Genomic DNA, 19,726 nt, shown 5'->3' on the forward strand with positions numbered 1-19,726 from the left:
CAATAAGTCATAGTTTAAGAGGCCAGAGGCAGGCTAGTCTTTCATTTGGTAAGTGTACTCCAGTTTCATTTCAGGGACTATGCAATCTCTGGTCATTACAAAATTAATAAACCAAAGCAAGGAAAAACAGAGACTTGGTAGAGGTGAACGATGCAGAAGCCCAGTCCTTAGGTGTCCAGAGTTCTCATGATCAATTGTAGTAGTAGTGCTTTTTTCAGTTAATCTGATCATTTCAATAATCTCTGCTCTTTCTGCCTTTCCTCACCACTATTGTTATCATCTTTGATCTTAAATTTCATGTTTTTGTGTTTCACCTCTTAACAGTATACCGGCTGGTATTTCCTCCTTATCAGATAATAAATTGTTTCAAAAACAGTTTTTGCTTCCAGCATACACCATGAGATAGCCCGCTTTTTTCACAGCAGCCTATCTTTTTTGTAAGCAGTTTTCAAAGATTGATCCCTTGAGGGATTGTTACCCTCTGATAAAGTGAAAAAGGTGTGGATCAATAAGAGCATGGTCTGTTTTTTGTGACTTGAAGCTGATATTTTTTGGTGTTTTTTGTCCTTTTAGGTGCGTCTTGAGTGGCCCACAGACCTGGCAGTGAGTCCCATGGACAACTCCCTGTATGTCTTGGACAACAATGTAGTACTCCAGATCTCAGAAAACCATCAAGTCCGTATTGTAGCTGGCCGGCCCATGCACTGCCAAGTGCCTGGGATTGACCATTTCCTCATAAGCAAAGTGGCTATCCACGCCACCCTGGAGTCCGCCAACGCCCTAGCTGTGTCCCACAATGGCATTTTGTACATTGCTGAGTCAGATGACAAAAAAATAAACAGAGTACGACAGGTGTCCACCAATGGAGAGATCTCCCTGGTTGCAGGGGCACCAAGTGGCTGTGACTGCAAGAATGATGCCAACTGTGATTGTTATTCTGGAGATGAAGGCTATGCCAAGGATGCTAAGCTGAATGCACCCTCTTCCTTGGCAGTGTGTCCAGATGGAGAGCTTTATATTGCAGATCTGGGCAACATTCGTATCCGCTATGTGCGTAAAAACAAGCCCTATCTGAATCCCCTTAGCATGTATGAGGTGTCCTCTCCCATTAATGATGAACTCTATCTATTTGACTCCAACGGCAGCCACATTTTCACACAAAGTCTGACTACAGGAGACCACCTTTACAATCTTACCTACACAGGAACAGGGGATCTGAGCAGCATTACTGATAAGAACAAGAACACAGTGATCATCCGACGAGACACGACTGGAATGCCTCTGTGGCTGATGGTCCCCGATGGACAGACATTCTGGTTCACCATTGGCACCAACAATGCCCTTAAAACTGTTGCTGCCCAGGGTCAAGAACTAGCTGTAATGACCTACCATGGAAGCTCAGGACTTCTAGCAACTAAGACGAATGAAAATGGATGGACAACCTTCTTTGAGTAAGTACTTTTAAGAAACATTTGCTCCTTTTATAAACTCCTTTATAATCCTTATAATCAGAGTGTAGATCCTAGTTGAGCTGATTATAGATTAGTGCTTTACCCCGGAGAGCAACCAAATAGATCTGTTAAATCTCTTAAATCCAAAATACAGATTGTACAAAGTCATTTCTGGAATATCTGAACTGGAACCTCTGTATTTGTGGTAGCACTAAATGCTAAGATGCTTTAGTGTGTGAATGTTAGGAGTTGAAGAATTCTTTGACATCTGAGTTTAGTATTTTGGCTGCCTTCTTATGCCTAGATGTCTATGTCACTCAGAATACAAGACCTGTGGAAGTATGGGTGTAATCCTATTTGTTGTTATCATACCAAATAGGATTACTGCATGATATGTTACTCATCTGCACCTTTGCTTGCAGTGACAGACTGCAGACCATCGCTTGTTTGCAGACGTTAGGTACAGGCACATAATATATCTGCTGGCAAGCACATTTTACCAGTAGGACTGCGATGAGATCCGGCAGTATAAGCATAATAAATTAGCCAGAGGTAGTAATTGATTGAGGCAAACCCCACATTGTGAGGAACAATTGAAAACTCTCCCACATGCTGCAGCGTTTGAGTTTAGGATTTCATGTTCTTGTGACTTCTATGAAGCAATCTGTCCCTTAGCTGAATATACTGTACCAAGGGATACTGTGCTAACTGGATGTCATTCCAAAAATTGTGATTAAGCAGATTGGCTAGTCAGACATCTGTTACACCTCGCTGGAGGAATATAACACTCTTACACATAATCAGAGGCTCTGTTTAATCTGAGTAGACATTCATCACCTGTGTTTGACTTGGTTGTCATCTGAGACAGTTGTACCGAAGAGATGATGCAGCGAAAATTGCACTAATGCAGCCATGCATAGGCATTTCTCAAGGTAGCGTGAATGCCTACGGCTTAAACAAATCCAGTGGGTGGTTGGAACTTTGAATTATTTCTCTTTGACTTTCTGTAAAATGGCTGCTGTTATTAGGTTTGAGCATACTCTTACCTAATATGTAAAGAACAGAAAAAGATAGTGTAGCGCCAGTGACACAAAGGGCTTTTGTAAGATGAAACGTAAACAATGGATGTTCAAGATTTTTCCAAATTTCTCACAAATCTCACCTATACTTAAGAACATAGAAAACAAGTCATATAATTTCAGGACGTTTGAATTACACATGTATTATTTAATCACAGGGTTAATGGTGAAACTGTCGCATGAACGCATATTATTCTAGAATTGGATCATTGTTTGGCTTTGGCTGAGGAGGGATAGCAGGTCATCCATTAATCACAGCATTGGTGGTTCGATCTACAGTCCCTCCTGTCCACAAGTCAAAGTGTCTTTGGGCAAGACACTGAACCCCAGATTGCTCCCAATAGGCTGTGCATGGTAGATCACTGCTATCGGTGTGTAACTGTGTTTATGTGTGTGTGAATGGGTGAACGAGATGCAAATTGTAAAGCGCTTTGGGTGAAAGGACAGCACAATTTTTAAGCCTCTAGGACATACAGTATATTGCATTTACTGTGGAAAAATAATATGATAAGATACATTGTTATCTACCAACACTACAACAAAAAAGGAAAGGTTAAACTACGTTGTGGAGCCATCACCTTTTTATATCCTTTTTAAATCTTGCATGTTGGCGGAGAGTACAAAATACTCTCCGTTCTTTTTCAGAACATAATTAGGTGTTTAGAAACATGTTAACAATAAAAATAAGAAAATATATTATTATTCTAATAATTATAATTAAAATTATTCAATGTCTTGTTTTTCTCTTTCAAATTAAAAAAAAGGGCTTCATACTTTTCAACAAGCAGGTCAGAAGATACATGTTTGATTTAGACCCAACAGAAGGGTTGTTTTTTCTTGAATAATTAGCTTAGGGATCCACTTCAACCTGAGGGTCAAAACCATAATTTGCTACAATAAGAATCAAAAGGGAACCTCCATTCATCTCTGCTCAACAAAGTGCACTGATAAACATTTTATCCATATTAATTAATGTCTACTTACATCCAGTAGCTAGTAGATCAAAATTAAATTTGGATGATTGCAGAAAGAAAACACCAAGAATTGACTGGAGAACAAAAGACATCAGCTACAGTGTCTTTCTTTCCTTGGCAACATCATCTGCTCTGACATTTAGTATATACGCAGATGCTCTGCTGATCTCCTAATGTTTTATTGTAATAATAAGTGCCTATACTTAAGGGTTACCGTAAATTTATTAAATCATCTGAAGGATGCCTAATTGCTCTCTTAGTCTCCAATTAACTGGGCAGTAATGCTTCTATTTAACAATGTAACAAATCCGCTTTAGCTACTGGGTTCAAGAAAATGTTATTCAGTTGATTAAATACATCAATAATAACAGCTAAATTGTGTAAAACAACTGTTAATGAAGTTGAAGCAATCACATGGCGGTTGCCCTCATGTTATTTTCTCCACAGACATCAGTCACATGTGTGGCAGAGGCAGTAAGAGGAAGTGAAAATATGAGAATAACTCTGAATAAAACAGAGGTTGGGTATACTGGAGGGGACGCTGATATGAAGTGTCTGGCCTATTGTTGGGCCCCAGCGTGAAAGGTCATAGAGCTAGCATGTGACACAGAGGTGATGCGATCCGAATGGACTTGTGGCCGTCCAGGGGGAAAGCAGTCCTCTCCTTCTGCTGAAAACCCTGTCCCTGCCCCTGCATTCCCCTCTTGTTCAGAGAAAGCAAGCTAATAGGCAGCTGAGTTGAAGCAGGCCAGAGCCATTAGAGCTTAGTGGTGAAGCCCGAGGAAGGGCTCGAGCTCAAAGCCCTAATTGAGACGGAGAGATTTTGGGTCAGTGATCAAGCTTGGGGATGCAGCGTCTCTCTAGAATGGGATTTCTGTCTTGTGGACTCAGTGTGTTGTGCAGAGGTGAAGGCAAACATGAACACTCACTTTGTCAAATTAATTGAACAGTTAAAAGTGGTGCAGAGCAGATAACGTGCAACTTGTAGTGCTTTCAGTGCAAAAACTTTGATCGCATGATGAACACTGGGAGAATGGCTTGCTGATAATATATAAGCAGTATCAAAAGAAATGCTTCATATATAAATTGCTCTGCTATTTAGTATTTCCTGAAGAGGAAGACCTGGGTTGAAATGCATCTATGAATCCCAGTCCCTACAGTTGAGATCAGATAACATTTATCTCTGGGAGATGATTCCTCCCTCACTATTCCTCTCCGTACTGGATATTTGAGATGGCAGCGCTGAGGAAATATCCGTAAACCACCACCCGCCATCTCATTTATTAGAGGCTTTATAATGGAAGGCAGCAACATTGAAGAGGGCTTTCCAATCTGTATTCAGTGAGCAGATAAAAGTCTTCACTCTAAGTAATGTACCGTTCACTCACTCCTATTCTGGAACACTGGCAATCTCAGAGATTTGAAATTGTTCTATGCTGATGTGCTCTTTGAGCAAAATGAAACAATCTGGCCACTCATGTTCCTGTATGTGATGAACTGACTGATTTGTAGGCTTGGGGGATGCTGCTTTGCTTGAAGGAGTCGCACCTCAGTGCTCCTATTTCATAGAGTGTATAATGAGATTAGGTGATATCAGTAATCTTTTAAACTAATAAGCAGTTTTCCAAATGTGAAAAGGTGTGCTCTTTCTCGTATTGGCCATGGCGGTTTTTCTTGGTCAATAGTTACTTTTTTTTTGTTTGTTTCTTTGTTTGCATGCTTCCATCTTTTGATAGTTACTTACAAACTGAGTAGCATTGATATTAATGTCACATTGACATCGTACTGGAAGAGCTAGCACAGTGCAAACTTTTAAACTCATGGGTGCACCCGCTCTCTATTCATGAGTGAACTGCAGCAGACATTGCACACTTTGTAGAAGTTGTGTTGATTGTGCTTCAGTGATTGAAGCTGATATTTTTGAGTTTTATTACCTCAGGCTGCCAACATCAATGGATTTGTTGCTATGTTTACTGCCGGTGTTGACACGTTTTCACAATTTGTGACGCTAAGAGGGAAATATCAGACTCTACAAAAAAACCTCCCAATTCCTACTGTAATTACTACTGGATCACTTTATCCTAGATAGAAACCCATAATGACAGTAAATCTGAGATGACAGCGCAACTCATTAGTCACATTCATGTACCTACATGAATTTATGCATACCTGACCTGAATTAATAATTGTGATTCCTTCCTTATTGTTTTGGATTTAACAAATCTCAACAACACCCAGTCACTTTTTTCATGCCACAGCACTGTTTACGATTCTGCTGCAGTTAGTGTTCGTGCACACTTTCAGTTGACGTGCCCCTGTTTGCCTTCTTTGGCTCACATCAATGTATTTCTCTGTAGGTATGACAGTTACGGGCGCCTGACTAACGTCACTTACCCCACGGGCCGAGTGAGCAGCTACCGTACAGATGCCGACAGCTCAGTTCGCATCCAGACAGAGGGGTCCAACAAAGAGGATATCACCGTCACCACCAACCTGTCAGCCTCTGGCACCTTCTACACGCTCATGCAGGGTGAGTGTCTTTTACTGTAGCTCATAAGTGGAGCCGAGGACTTTGAAGGTATTTTATCAGTGACGGTGCCAAGAGCTTAAACTTTGCTTCAACAACAAAACCTTTTTGTTTCATGTATTTATCTAGGATCTTCCCACACTGCATTTTGCACTACACTTTTATTTTAATTTGTTTTAGATATGTAATTTGTAGAAGGGACAAATATTTTAGACACACAGACATATTCTGACAGACACCCCTGTTTGATAACACAGGGATTGTTCACATTTTTGCTATCAAAGAATAGTTCAATTGCCCGTGAGTTTACATGTAGAAATAACAATTGTGAAAGTTAAACAAGATTACAATCCCCACATACCATGGCAAAGGGGTTTGTGTGCTCTTCTGATCCTGGAAGCTGTGTTGTAGTGGCCAATGGCTCTTGTTAGGATGTCCCAAGACATATAAGGGACTAGACAATGAGCAATTGAAAGACCTCTGTGGACTGCAACTTTGGAAAGGACCCTCTTCCAACTAGGGATGCCTGGAATGGGAGGCACGAACCCTCTGGCAAAGTCTGGTTGGACTTAGCCGTAAGGAGTAATGTGGGCTCCTGCCATGTGGGCTAACCAACAGTTTGAACTGTAACTACTCAGAGGGTAGTTCCAATAAAAACGGTTAAGAGTGAAGTCTGGATTATCCAGAATTACCAGGAAATTGTTTGGGGACGGACATAGCTGTTGACTTTTCCAAATTCCATTTTTCAATGCTTTTAGCAGCACAAACACGAGTCCATTCACCTCTATTTTACTGTATTGAGGTGGAGGCAGGCATTGGAAAAAAACCCAGGTACATAAAACCTAAACTACCTACATGTCTATATCTAAGGGGCAAATTAGAAATTAAACTTGTGATTTGAGTGAGCTGACCTTTAAATGTAGATGTAATGCCTCACCACTTACCAGTTACAGAGCTTTCTCACAGTAATATTTGTTGCTCCTCTGTTTTTAATAAAAATGTGCAGTGCAACTCCCATCTGCCAGAATGGAAATTGGATTGATTTTCTGTCGTAAAAACAAGTCATAAAACACAGTGCTGGTGGCCAATACGAGGTCGTCCAGGTTTAGGAAATTTAGTGAGAGAGATGAAGGCAGAGGGCAAATTGATATTGTGGCTCAGTCCACCACATTTAGGCATTCTGATATCGTGTTTTGTGCCTGACCAACCGCTTCATTGATTACCTCTTGATAGCTTTGAACTTTCTGGACCTACTTCAGTTTTCAAAAGACTGCCCCACCCACAGCCTTTCACCTGCTAACGTTTGATTTTGATTTGAACGTGTCCTCCACCCTCTGGCTACACTTACTCACTGCAAAAACTGTGTCTGAAACAGAAGATGACAATCTCTGGTTTCTCAGCGTTGCTCAAAGGACTGGTCACCTTCATACTGTGACCTTGTCTCCGACATCTACTTGTTAGCAGAGCGGCGCCAGGAACTCTGCTGTTAATTAAGTCACTGTTGTCTGCTTTGTAAGCTTGCAAGTAGGTGATCACATAACACGTGAATGCACGGCCTTCAAGATGCCTTTCTGGTCATCTGGTTGTGTGTGTGGGTTTCCTGTTCTGGGCTGGCTTCAACACACGTCAGGGCTGTCGGTTGTGTCAATATCGTTGTGTGAAGCTGATAACTATAAAAGATTGCAAAAGATGCAGACAGATTCAAGGAAGCTTTATTGTAATTGTCTTCAAAATTGTAGTTGATACTCCAATCAGGTGTAGACTAATCAAGAGATGAAAAAACATATCAAATATGCAGTAAAAGTACCAAACATAGAGACACTTGACAAATTTAAATATACTGTATATAGTGGTGAGTTGAAATAAAATTAAAATCATAGAGATTTAGATGCAAATGTGAAATAATTGGAAACATATTGCACATAGTCCCTTTGTATATATTAGCCACTATGTAGATTAGTTACTAACTTACTCAATAAGGGAAAACAAACTTAATGACTGAGTAGCAGGAAATTGTAACTAACTGTAACCGTGTTATTTATTGTATTAGCTAAGTAGACTCATTGTATTTTTAAACTTCAACAAAAAAATCTATATTTGTATTTGATAACTGAAAATGGTAAGCCCTATTATGATGGTCAGGTGTACTGTTCCCTAATTTGTTTTGTTTCAAGCAAACTTCAGCCCCCTTAAATTTCAAAGTAGGGCAGATCCCTCCCCTGCTGAACTGTACGCGTACATTAGCGTGAACCTCCCAGTTCGGGGGTACTTCCAACTTCATCTCGTCTCAGAGGCCTCCTTTTGGTAGGGTCTGGCCCGGAGGCCTTTGGTCAGCCCCTGAGGTGTCTGTATGATGGAGAGAGGTAAGGGCCAGTGCAAGGTCAGCCCGCCTACTCTGCCCATTTCTCTTGTCCCGGCAACACGACATATCCTGTTGCGCTCTGTGCAGAAGAAAAAGATATTTAAAAACTCCGTGGTGTTTGTTGTTGTTCTCTGTGCAAAATAAAGAAATCGTAACAGCCACTTTAACCTGACATGTCAAAACAAGGAAATTAAAGTGTATGTTTTGATTTTTTTTTTTTTTCTGTTAAATGAAGTCAACTAATTAATTTAGTGTTTGACAAGCCATTAATTTTCCTTTGTTCTTAATGAGAATAATATTCATCCTGGTCCCTGTCAGTCTACTGACAGGAGGCAGGAACGAGGCATTCTCTGATGAATGTACATGAGACACCCAATGGAAACATAAGTCACTGGTCTGGAGCTGGAACACAGCCTGTTGTCACCTAGGGACAGTAACAGACAGGCTCAGATTTATCCCTTGTGAGTGTGAATGTGTGTGTGTGTGTGTGTGTGTGTGCGTGCGTGCGTGCGTGCGTGTGTATGTGCATGTGTGTGTGCATGTGTGCATGTGTGCATGTGCGTGCATTTGTGTTTCACCCTGCCTTCTCTGTGGCCACAGGCAGGCTAGAATCTTTGATAGTTTTCATTCCTCCATATCCTCCAGGCTGCTGCAACAGCTGTAAAACTTTACTTTACTGGCGCTGTTAAACCTCTCACTATTGATCTTTGTTGTCACAGACCCAACATTATCGCAGGGGTTCAGTTAAATACTGCTGTTAAAGGCTTTCTTTTTGCTGAGCAGCCGTTTTAGGTCATTATGTTTGTGTCTCGCTGAGATGAATATTAGATTTAGTCCTCTTACATCAGCTATAAGAAGCTCCGATTGTTTGTCTCCTTCTACTCCTAATCATAATAATTTTCCCCTGTGCTCCCTCTGTATCCTCAGATCAAGTTCGCAACAGCTATTTCATTGGTCTGGATGGTTCGCTGCGACTAGTGCTGGCCAATGGTATGGAGGTGTCCCTACACACCGAGCCCCACCTTCTGGCTGGCACGGTCAACCCCACAGTCAGCAAAAGGAACGTTACCCTGGCCATTGACAATGGCCTGAACCTGGTGGAGTGGAGGCAGAGGAAGGAGCAGGCCCGTGGCCAGGTCACTGTTTATGGACGCAGATTAAGGGTAAGCATGCTGCCTTGCTAAAAGTTACTCGTGCTTATACACACTTACAAAGGATCACAAGGTGGCTGCTTGAGAATGGATGGGGATGAGGACAATTTCTCTCACTCAGAATGGCATTGAATTCCAGCTACCACATGATCATGATTGCACTTATTGTGCAGTTTAGCCTTGACTGAAATACTTCTGCATTCTTCAGCGTGAGTCTGAGGTGTAAGCTAACAGATAGCAGACCTGTTCAATGAAACTTTGTTAAAAGGCTACATTCAGACCAACATTTGTGTATTTTTAATGTTTTTTTACAAATGACCTTGAATTTTAGACCCCGCTCTGCCATTAGAGTGGTCCAAAATGCAAGATAATTGGGGAAAAAAAATTAACCTGGCTCAACCTTGACCACAATATAATGCAACATTATTATTATCATTATTATTATTATTATTATCACCACTATTATTATTAGTATTATCATGATCATCATCATAATTGTAGTAACTTTGCAAAGATGAAATATCTTGCCTCATAGCTATGAATTGCCGTGCAATGTTTTGGGATTTAATAAGTCTTCAGATTCACTGATGTGTTGCTCAAACTCTACATCTTGGATCACAGGAGATCTTATGACCTATACCTGTAGCAGCTTCCCCACACCAACGCAATGTCTTTTTTTTGGTCAGAATGTGACCTACATAGACTAAATAAATGTGATTTGACCTTGTGCTTACTCCCTCTACTTTGATAAGAAAAGTCTGTAAAATACTTGCAGTCAAAATCAAAATTTGGAGAAATATGTGACGGGGTAAATGGCCTCAGCAAGCTAACACAGTTACACACAGTATATCAACAGGTCCCTTTTCATAATGGGATAAACAACCAATGTTTGACCATGAAGTATCTAGAATGACCCACTGGAAATTACTATTAACAAAGGGAGCACCAGAAAAAAATTATCCCGATTGATTGCTTGTATTGTTTTTCTTGGCTTTGTAAGGCAAAAGACAACTTTGGTTAAGTTGTCTTCCACATTCCCTGGGAGGTGACACAGCTAATGGGGAGGTGCCACTTTGTCTGTCATTGGCTGTTCATTTAATGGGCCTGTCGTCCCTTTGGAAGTGAAAGCCTCTAATGTATGTTACAGACAATGGCCCCAGGGGTGAGATAGGAAATGGGAGCAGCCTAATGGCAAGAACAGAGGGGATGAACAGAGCTGGAATCATTGAGCGACCTTGAGTGGCATGTCAAGTGATATTACGTGGGTGGCTGGGTGAGTGTGTGGCAGTGCACAAGGGGTGGGGGGGAGGGGGTCTCAAACACAGAACAGAGGGATGCACGAGAAAAGGAGCAAGAGAGGCGACTGTGTGGATCTGACTTCACAGAATCCTTGTTCTGCCAGAAATGAGCAACGATTGCAGAGAAAAGCAAAAGTATTTGGGTTGTTGCTGTCTGTGTTCCAGTTTGTTTATCTGACTGTAAACTTTGTAGCTTTGTTACATTGTTGAACTACACGTGTATGTGCTTTTCGTGTTGTGCATTCATGTCCTTAGGGTAAGCGGGTCACCGACGGTCCTCAGTTTGCCCCCTTCCACAGTGACATGTGCTACTCTGGCGCGCCCCTCCCTGCTGCCCACAATGTTCGTGATTTATGTTACCGAGGCACAAAAACTCAGCAGCAAGAACCTTCACCCACTTCAGTGTGGAATTAAAAACAGACACAAGCCTGATATATCTGTATTAGCATTTCAGTATCGTCATAGTGTCTAATAATGTAGGGCTGTTTGTTCAAAAGAAATATAAGTCGGGAGCAAATAAAAGGATAGAATTGGTTTTCTTTGATTGCAATGTGAGAATAAACATAACTAATGTTATTGGAGGAGTAATTGTTGAATTAATCGTGAGAACTGTTGAAAGGCATTTTCACCTGTAAAATGACAGACTGAGATTGTCACTTGACACAAAAGTCATTGGTATTGATTGAGAGATCAGATGTTGCTGTAATGTTTGTTGAGGACAGTTTAAAATGTAACATTGTTGGTCTACTGAACTGTAATAGCCTCTCTTCTTTTTCTGCACATCAGCTTTCTTTGAAAAAATTCCTTTTGGGGGCGATGTCCAATTTAAAATAATTCCTCTTGAGTGGGTTTCCACTCTCATGGGATCTTGGGAACTCTGCTGTAAGAGTTTTTTTCCACCCTGTTGAGTCTTTGGCAAACCAGATCCCAGCATGAGGAACTGGCTCTCTCTTTCACCTTATTTTCTTTTGGAAGCAATCTCAACGCAATCTTTTTGGACAGGCGGCAGGCCTGTGCTGCACATGAAAGAGTCTGATACACTATCCAGTGCTATCCAGGAAATGACAGAACAGGAGGGGTCTCAGACTTTGATATCCAGTCACTTATCTTTGAGAATCTAGGTCTACAAAGTGTAGTAATTTCAGTTTTGTTAGGAAAGTCTGACACTTGTTATGACAGTAAGTGAAGGTAAAATAGAGAATAATGAATGTATGCTAGTCTTGTGGGGCCCCTTCTTGGTGCCTAGATGCTTTGTCTTCCTAGTGTTGGCCTCATAATCTGCTCTCCTCATGAATCTTTGAATCTTAAATCCCATCCTCAAGTTCTCTCTCAGTAATCTAGTCCTCCTCTCCCCAGGTTGTAGTGAGTCCTGACTTTCACTTGTACTGAATGTTGTGAAAAAGGTGAAAAGTGAAACTTCAAAGCAAGAAAGCAACAGACCTGGCTCTGTTGGTGTGTGTGGAAGGGAGCCAGAAGCAGCTCTAAGGAGCTTTTTAAGCTTTAAGATTTTTTTTTTCTTGCCAGTATTTAGCACACCCAAAAGGTAAAGACATTTGCAGATTAATAACAAGAAAAATTAATAACAAGAAAAAAACTCATTTAAAAAAATTTACCATATAAAAAAACTAGTTAATTAAAAGGCGGCTCTAAATGGTCCAACAAATAAAAGGCCAGTCGCCCAAAGGCCTGCTAGAAAGGGGGGGAAAAGGGGGAAAAAAAGAGTCAAAAAAAAATGAAAAAAAAATGCCAATGCTAAAAATAATTCCATCATTACAACTTTAATAAATTAAATAATTCAGCAATATAATGTGTATGTAATATAATATTTATATAATATGCTTAATAGGTTGTTTTTTAAAAAATTATGTTATGGTGGTTTACAGGTTTAAAACTGACAATGGTGTTGCGCTGGGTGGCGTTTTCAAAATATAGATCCTTAATACTTAACAGTCTCCTTCCACTTGCCTGTTGTGTTGTTGTATATAATGTGTATGCCAAATGTGTTTCACAGTAATGGCCCTATTAAGAAATGAAAGGTTTCTGTCCACTGAAACACTAAATGGCTCTTAACTGGAAACGGTTACAGAAAACGTTGAGTTCGTAATAAAACTGGGCAAACAGGAGCGGATCAAAACGAGGCTTCACACTAAAATATGATCAAGTATACTTATCAACAAGAGGGAATTAGAAAAAAAAGGCCTGGCTCTAATACAAGCCTGCTTCAAAAAAAAAAGTAAATGAAGGTCTTGGTCACTATTTTAGGAAATACGGCATAATACAGAATCGGAGGGGTAATTTTTAGAGACCTCTTTGACCACTTTTTCCAAAATCTACCAATTGGTGATTCAAGTAATGCTCTATATGGAGATTTGGATATTTCTTCCTCTTGATTTTATTTATTTATTTTTTCCTCTCTAGCTTCTGCATACAGAGGCTGCTGACTGAGAAGCATAATAGTAAGGATGCGGGTTGAACTTTTTGACTACATCACAGGAGCTGCCTCCTAAATAAAGCAAGACAGTGCCTTCAACTCTGTGCTGACCTGGACATGGCCATAATGATTACACTGTTCAGGGCAGTGTTATTCTGCTCTGGTCACAGTAAAGCCAAGGGTCACTGTGTGCAGTCTCATACATTTGAAAGAGGCAAACAATGTGAAGTCATTTAAGCAATGTTCTGAGTTACACAGGAGAGGAATTGATTTTTTTCCTCCTTTTTTCCAATTTACGGAAATGGCTAAATAAAATGAGAGTCATCTGCGCCTGGTAATTCTTTTCAGTAAGCACAGAAAATGAATTTAATGATCAATGTGGCTCTAATGTTTCGCGCATGAATAGGCGTACGCCCACTAAGACGCTACTGAATTTTTACACAAACAAAGAAATATGGTAATTCTTATAATTTCATCACTTCAATGGATCCTGCAGTCCTGAGATACAGCTTCTCTGCTGCAATTAAAAGCTGAGAAAAGAAGAATATAAAATAATCACTTTGTGATTAAAGCAGGTCCCACCTCAGAAGAGCAATGCACCAATTCTTCTCGGTCATTTCAAGCTTCCAAACATGTTTATTCTCTCTTGGTGGTACTGCTGTGGTCACATTAAATGTTTCTTAACTCTCTGCTTCTTCTCCCATAGGTTCATAACAGGAACTTGCTCTCTTTGGACTTTGATCGAATCACCAGAACAGAAAAGGTGTACGATGACCACAGGAAGTTTACACTGAGGATCCACTACGACCACGCTGGGAGGCCCACTCTTTGGGCGCCAAGCAGTCGTCTGAATGGAGTCAATGTCACCTACTCCCCTGGAGGGCATGTGGCAGGTATCCAAAGAGGTACAATGTCCGTACGCATGGAGTATGACCAGAATGGCAGAATCACCTCCCAGGTATTTGCTGATGGTAAATCATGGAGCTACACATACCTTGAAAAGGTACGAACTGTGAGTGCTGAAATGATGATTAAATGGTTTAAAGATAAAAACTTAATATAAGACAGCAGGGACATGTTGTACAGTTAAATTGTGGGGTTGTGTTTGTGTAGGAACCTTGACGGGAGACTTTAAACTGCAGTTAAAAGTTAACTTGTAATACTCCAGCAGAGTCGGTGCTACATTATCAGGCTCTAGCACAGATATCAGCAGAAATGTAATTAAAACCTGTCTGGTGCACCACAGACATTAAACTTTGTTACCATAGTCTGACAGCAAAGTTCAACCTGAAATAGCTCTGAGTGAAATGTCACTTTTCCTCACTAATTGAAGGCAAGATTATTGGGGAAAAAGGTGAAAAGTTGTGATTCTCCACCTTAGACATGTAATATGAAAACGGCAGCCAGTCACCTTGTTAAGAGTCTATAAACAGTTTTCAGCAACCACTAATTGCTGGAAGCCTGTTGTGACAACCTTAGAACTGAGTTAAAGACATCATTTATTGGTCTAAAAGGGGCGCGATTAGAAATTTCTGATTTGCGGAGTTGTGAAAAATTCAGTTCTCTCATACTGTTTTGATCAAAAGAATCCCACAAATAAGAAACAAGAAGCAGCATATTTGTGAAATCGTCTCTTAAGGAAATCTTAATATCGGAGGAATCTCAACAACTCTACTTGTAATTTCTGGCGCCAGACACAAAGTAAAAAGTGGCTATTTTTAAATAATGTCCTATTTTAGTTTTAATCTTGTTTTATTTTGTGATACTGTGTGTTTATGCAAAGAGCAAATTTATCAAATAATTTATCAAAGAATCTTACACTGTATTGAAATGACTCCAAGAGTATTTGTTTCCTCTTCTCTTTACAGTCCATGGTACTACTGCTCTACAGCCAGAGGCAGTATATCTTTGAATTTGACAAGAATGACCGACTCTCCTCCGTGACCATGCCCAACGTGGCACGGCAGACCCTAGAGACCTCCCGCTCCATTGGCTACTACAGAAACACCTACCGGCCCCCTGAAGGTAACGCTTCAGTGCTCCAGGACTACAGCGAGGACGGTCAGTTGCTGCAGACCACCTACCTGGGCACAGGCCGCAGAGTCATCTACAAATATGGCAAGCTTTCCAAGCTGCTCGAAATTCTCTATGACATCACACGCATCGGTTTCTCCTATGACGAGGTTGCAGGCATGCTGAAAACAGTCAACCTGCAGAGTGAGGGCTTTACCTGCACCATCCGCTACCGTCAGATTGGTCCGCTGATCGACAGGCAGATTTTCAGATTCAGTGAAGAGGGCATGGTCAATGCCAGATTTGATTACGTCTACGACAACAGTTTCCGTGTCACTAGCATGCAGGCTGTCATCAATGAAACACCACTGCCAATCGACCTGTATCGCTATGATGACGTCTCCGGTAAAACAGAGCAGTTCGGCAAATTTGGAGTAATCTATTATGACATAAATCAAATTATCACCACAGCCGTGATGACCCACACCAAGCACTTTGATGCTTATGGCCGGGTGAAGGAGGTACAATATGAGATCTTTCGCTCGCTCATGTACTGGATGATGGTGCAATATGACAACATGGGGCGAGTGGTGGCCAAGGAGCTAAAAGTTGGGCCTTATGCCAACACCACACGCTACACATATGAGTATGATGCTGATGGTCAACTCCAGGTAGTCTCCATCAACGACAAGCCTCTGTGGAGGTACAGTTATGACCTAAATGGCAACTTGCATCTCCTCAGCCCTGGAAACAGTGCACGCCTCACGCCACTACGCTATGATATCAGAGACCGAATTACTCGCTTGGGAGATGTCCAGTACAGGATGGATGAGGACGGTTTCCTCAAACAGCGAGGGAACGAATACTTCGAGTACAACTCAGCCGGCCTGCTGGTCAAAGTGTACAATAAAGTGAGCAGCTGGAGCATCAAATACCGTTACGATGGCTTGGGCAGGAGGGTGTCGAGCAGAAGCAGCATGGGCCACCACCTGCAGTTCTTCTATGCTGACTTATCCAGCCCCACTCGGGTTACCCATATGTACAATCACTCTAGCTCCGAGATCACTTCACTGTACTATGACCTACAGGGACACCTGTTCGCCATGGAGCTAAGCAGCGGGGATGAGTTTTATGTGGCCTGTGATAACATAGGCACACCTCTGGCTGTGTTTAGTGGCTCAGGCCTCATGATAAAGCAGGTCCTCCATACGGCGTTTGGAGAGGTTTACCTTGACACTAACCCCAGCTTCCAGCTCATAATCGGCTACCAGGGAGGCCTGTATGAGCCTCTCAGTAGACTGGTCCACATGGGTAGACGGGACTATGATGTCCTTGCTGGTCGCTGGACAACACCTGACCATGAGATCTGGAAACGTCTCAACAGCAACCACATTGTGCCATTCAACTTGTACATGTTCAAGAATAACAATCCTCTCAGCAACAATGAGGAGATAAAGTGCTACATGACAGGTGGGTTCACATCATGTTTTACAGAAATGAGACCCCCCCCAAAAAAAATACACCTAACCCTTTTTTTGCAGAGGATGGAAGCCTCAATTCAGAGTAGTAACACTGGATTACAATGGCAAACCAGAGTCATGGGGGTAAAAAAATGCGTCAGTAAGTTTCAAAACGTTCATGGAAATGTCTCAAACTGTAGTTGCCATCCTGTGCAAAGCAGCAAGCTGCAAACTTGTAAAGGCCACATTTCAAGCCCTAACGCAGAGTCTATAATACTCAAAGGCAGGATTTTCCGTGAAGTATTCCTCCAACAGCTGTAAATGAAACTGTGTAGGAAGCATCCCTAAAATAATCAAATTATACGAATTGTTTACAACTTTACAACTAAGCAACTGTATGTACATTATATGCTTTAAACAGCAGTTATCAAATGTTAAGTGAGTCTTACTAGAGCAATCAATAATGCATATCATTTTTTTATGTTGCTAAAATTACATGTGTGGAGGTTGAGGAGAGGGCCCCATATCTTAAGCCTCAGTCCTGTGTGAAACTGTTATTTCTTGCAGTTGAGTGAACTGTACTGATTTTTCAGGTTTTTATGTCAAATTTGGTGTGTTTCATTCTAAACATCAACCACAAATGGAAGAACAGCCAGAATTAAAGTGTGCTAGAGAGGTTTTTTTTTTTTTTTAAAAGCTTCTTCACTGGGACATTGAGGTTGTTTTTCTGCTCTGGCGCGTGTGTGTGTGTGTGTGTGTGTGTGTGTGTGTGTGTGTGTGTGTGTGTGTGTGTGTGTGTGTGTGTGTGTGTGTGTGTGTGTGTGTGTGTGTGCGCGCGCGCGCGTATTGCTGCGCATACGAATGTGCTTGTGCGTGTGCCCAGTGGCTATCATTTTGAAAGTGCTCAAAGGGAACAATGATGTACAGCAAAGCCCCCTCTGTTGTTGAACACTCAGGTCCCTTCCCAGAAATATCACATTGTTCAGTGTTGCTTTGTGGTAGGGAGGAGGTAAATGGCAGTGAAAGCACCCCAGTGGAGAAGGAGAGCACAATAGATCCATAGAAACCTTACCCAGGGCCAGTTTTATCAACCTCTTTCGCTGGAAGTGAAACAGCATTGTTAAGGATATCCACTGAATACTCTGTGGTTAAACCAAATGGCCTCAGCCTGATCTTATTCACAACCGGAAGATATAATTCTGCATGTTCATCAAAAATAGTCACTATTTGTTCAGGTGCAGTGTAGCCTTCTGCTGCTCTCTGATCAACAAAGTCATTTAGATGTCTGCCAAACAGTAAGGCGTTCAGCTTCACAGTCCTCCATTAGGGGCTGACTGGCATTAGAATGCTAAGCAGACTGTTAGATATACTGTAGTGGGTCTGCCTCAATTGTGATTGATGGCGCTGACATTTCCATTGCTTTCACTAAATTACCAGGGTCCTTTCATTGTCCTCAAACAAATTCTTATTTAAAAAAGCTTTGTCAGGTGTGACAATGTGGCAGTGCCAATCTGTGGCAGACTTGCCCCCCAAGTGTCACAGCAATGATTAATAACAACATTGAAGGGGTGGGAAACAAATGGCTCAGATTTAACATGCTTTGCTTCCAGTCATGTCTGGAGCCTTCTCTGTGATTTCCAGAATTAATGACATCTTATCACAGGGAATGGCAGCAGCAAATTCAACCACAGCACTGGTGGCTGCTATTAGATGCCCCACATTATCATGATTGCGTGGATTGGAATCCCAGACACATCACTTTCCACCATTTTTTAAGCATCTCGTTAGAAAAAAATTATTGCAGAAGAACCCGCTGAGTCTTCAAAATATCTTGTGTTGAAGTCTCGGCTGCTTTGAACTGATATGAAATTACAGTATATAATTATCTGCGCAGCAGACACTCCCAGATGTCACTTGGCGTTTCTGGGACCCAGCTGTGTGTCATTAGTGTGGCACCTGGAGCAGTGGACATGAAACATCGCCACCATCTTGAGTGTTTATTATAGCTTGTCCACTTTAACAGACAAATCAAGTGCTCAGACTAAGTGAGAAGAATTTCAAGGAGACAGTCACCTGACTGCGGAATCTCAACTGTTAAAATTGAACAAATTAATTCTCAGTGTTCTTTCTGGTTCCTATGCAACCAGAAATGATTTTTTCTATTAATGTAACAGTAAATGTTCATCACCATTTCACTGAATTGATCCCTCCTCTGCAGATGTGAACAGCTGGTTGGTTACCTTCGGCTTCCAGTTGTACAACGTCATCCCTGGCTATCGAAAACCGAGCACAGAGACCATGGAGCCATCCTACGAGTTAGTCAGAACCCAGATCAAGACACAGGAGTGGGATAGCACAAAGGTAACCCAGTCACTCTCACCTATCCCACTTTTCACTTTACCAAACATCACCTCCTTCTACCTCTGCCCTCCCTCCTTTCCAACATCATTAGCAAATAGACATGCTCTATGCAGCCAGACTCCCAGAGGAGCTGCCAGCTATCAGGCCAAAACACAGCCCAGTGAGCCAGGTCCCTGCCCATAGTCCTCATCTTGGGGAATGGGGTCAGGCTAAACAGCTCTTGTAATTGTTCTGCCATTAGGGAAATTCACTCTCCATTCCCTCCACCACTGCCCATTGATTTCATCTCAGTCTTACACCGTTAGCCAAGGTCTGAGAAGTATTAGACATGATCTGATTCCCACGTTTACCAGCCCTTTTAAGTTACCTCCAACTCACCTGAATTATTGAAAAGACCAATGTTGTTGTCATGGGTTTGGTTACACCTAGACTAGTGAATGCCACCCATTAGAAGGTCAGATTCATATTGAGTGACATCCCGGCTGCTACCTTAACACAGTGGGTTTGTGTTGTTATAAAAACTGTCCTGCCATCTATTAGTAAGCCTCAAAGCTTTTGGAATGATACAATACAAGGTTATCTCAATCTGTGACCTTTGATCTGACAGAACAGCCATAAT

General features: G+C 41.5%; 1 protein-coding gene across 1 annotated transcript in view; it reads left to right on the forward strand.

The window, feature by feature from the left end:
• Window positions 1-19,726, forward strand: part of tenm4 (teneurin transmembrane protein 4) — a 147,722-nt gene that overhangs the window by 123,258 nt on the left and 4,738 nt on the right. Inside the window, exons 24-29 of the mRNA XM_040130790.1 lie at window positions 574-1,451; window positions 5,862-6,034; window positions 9,321-9,556; window positions 13,980-14,276; window positions 15,142-16,756; window positions 18,965-19,107. Of these exons, the coding sequence (XP_039986724.1) occupies window positions 574-1,451; window positions 5,862-6,034; window positions 9,321-9,556; window positions 13,980-14,276; window positions 15,142-16,756; window positions 18,965-19,107 (3,342 nt within the window). The remainder of the gene's footprint in view (window positions 1-573; window positions 1,452-5,861; window positions 6,035-9,320; window positions 9,557-13,979; window positions 14,277-15,141; window positions 16,757-18,964; window positions 19,108-19,726) is intronic.

Source organism: Xiphias gladius, chromosome 7 (assembly GCF_016859285.1).
Source record: "Xiphias gladius isolate SHS-SW01 ecotype Sanya breed wild chromosome 7, ASM1685928v1, whole genome shotgun sequence".
In the NCBI taxonomy this organism is placed as follows: Eukaryota; Metazoa; Chordata; class Actinopteri; order Istiophoriformes; family Xiphiidae; genus Xiphias; species Xiphias gladius.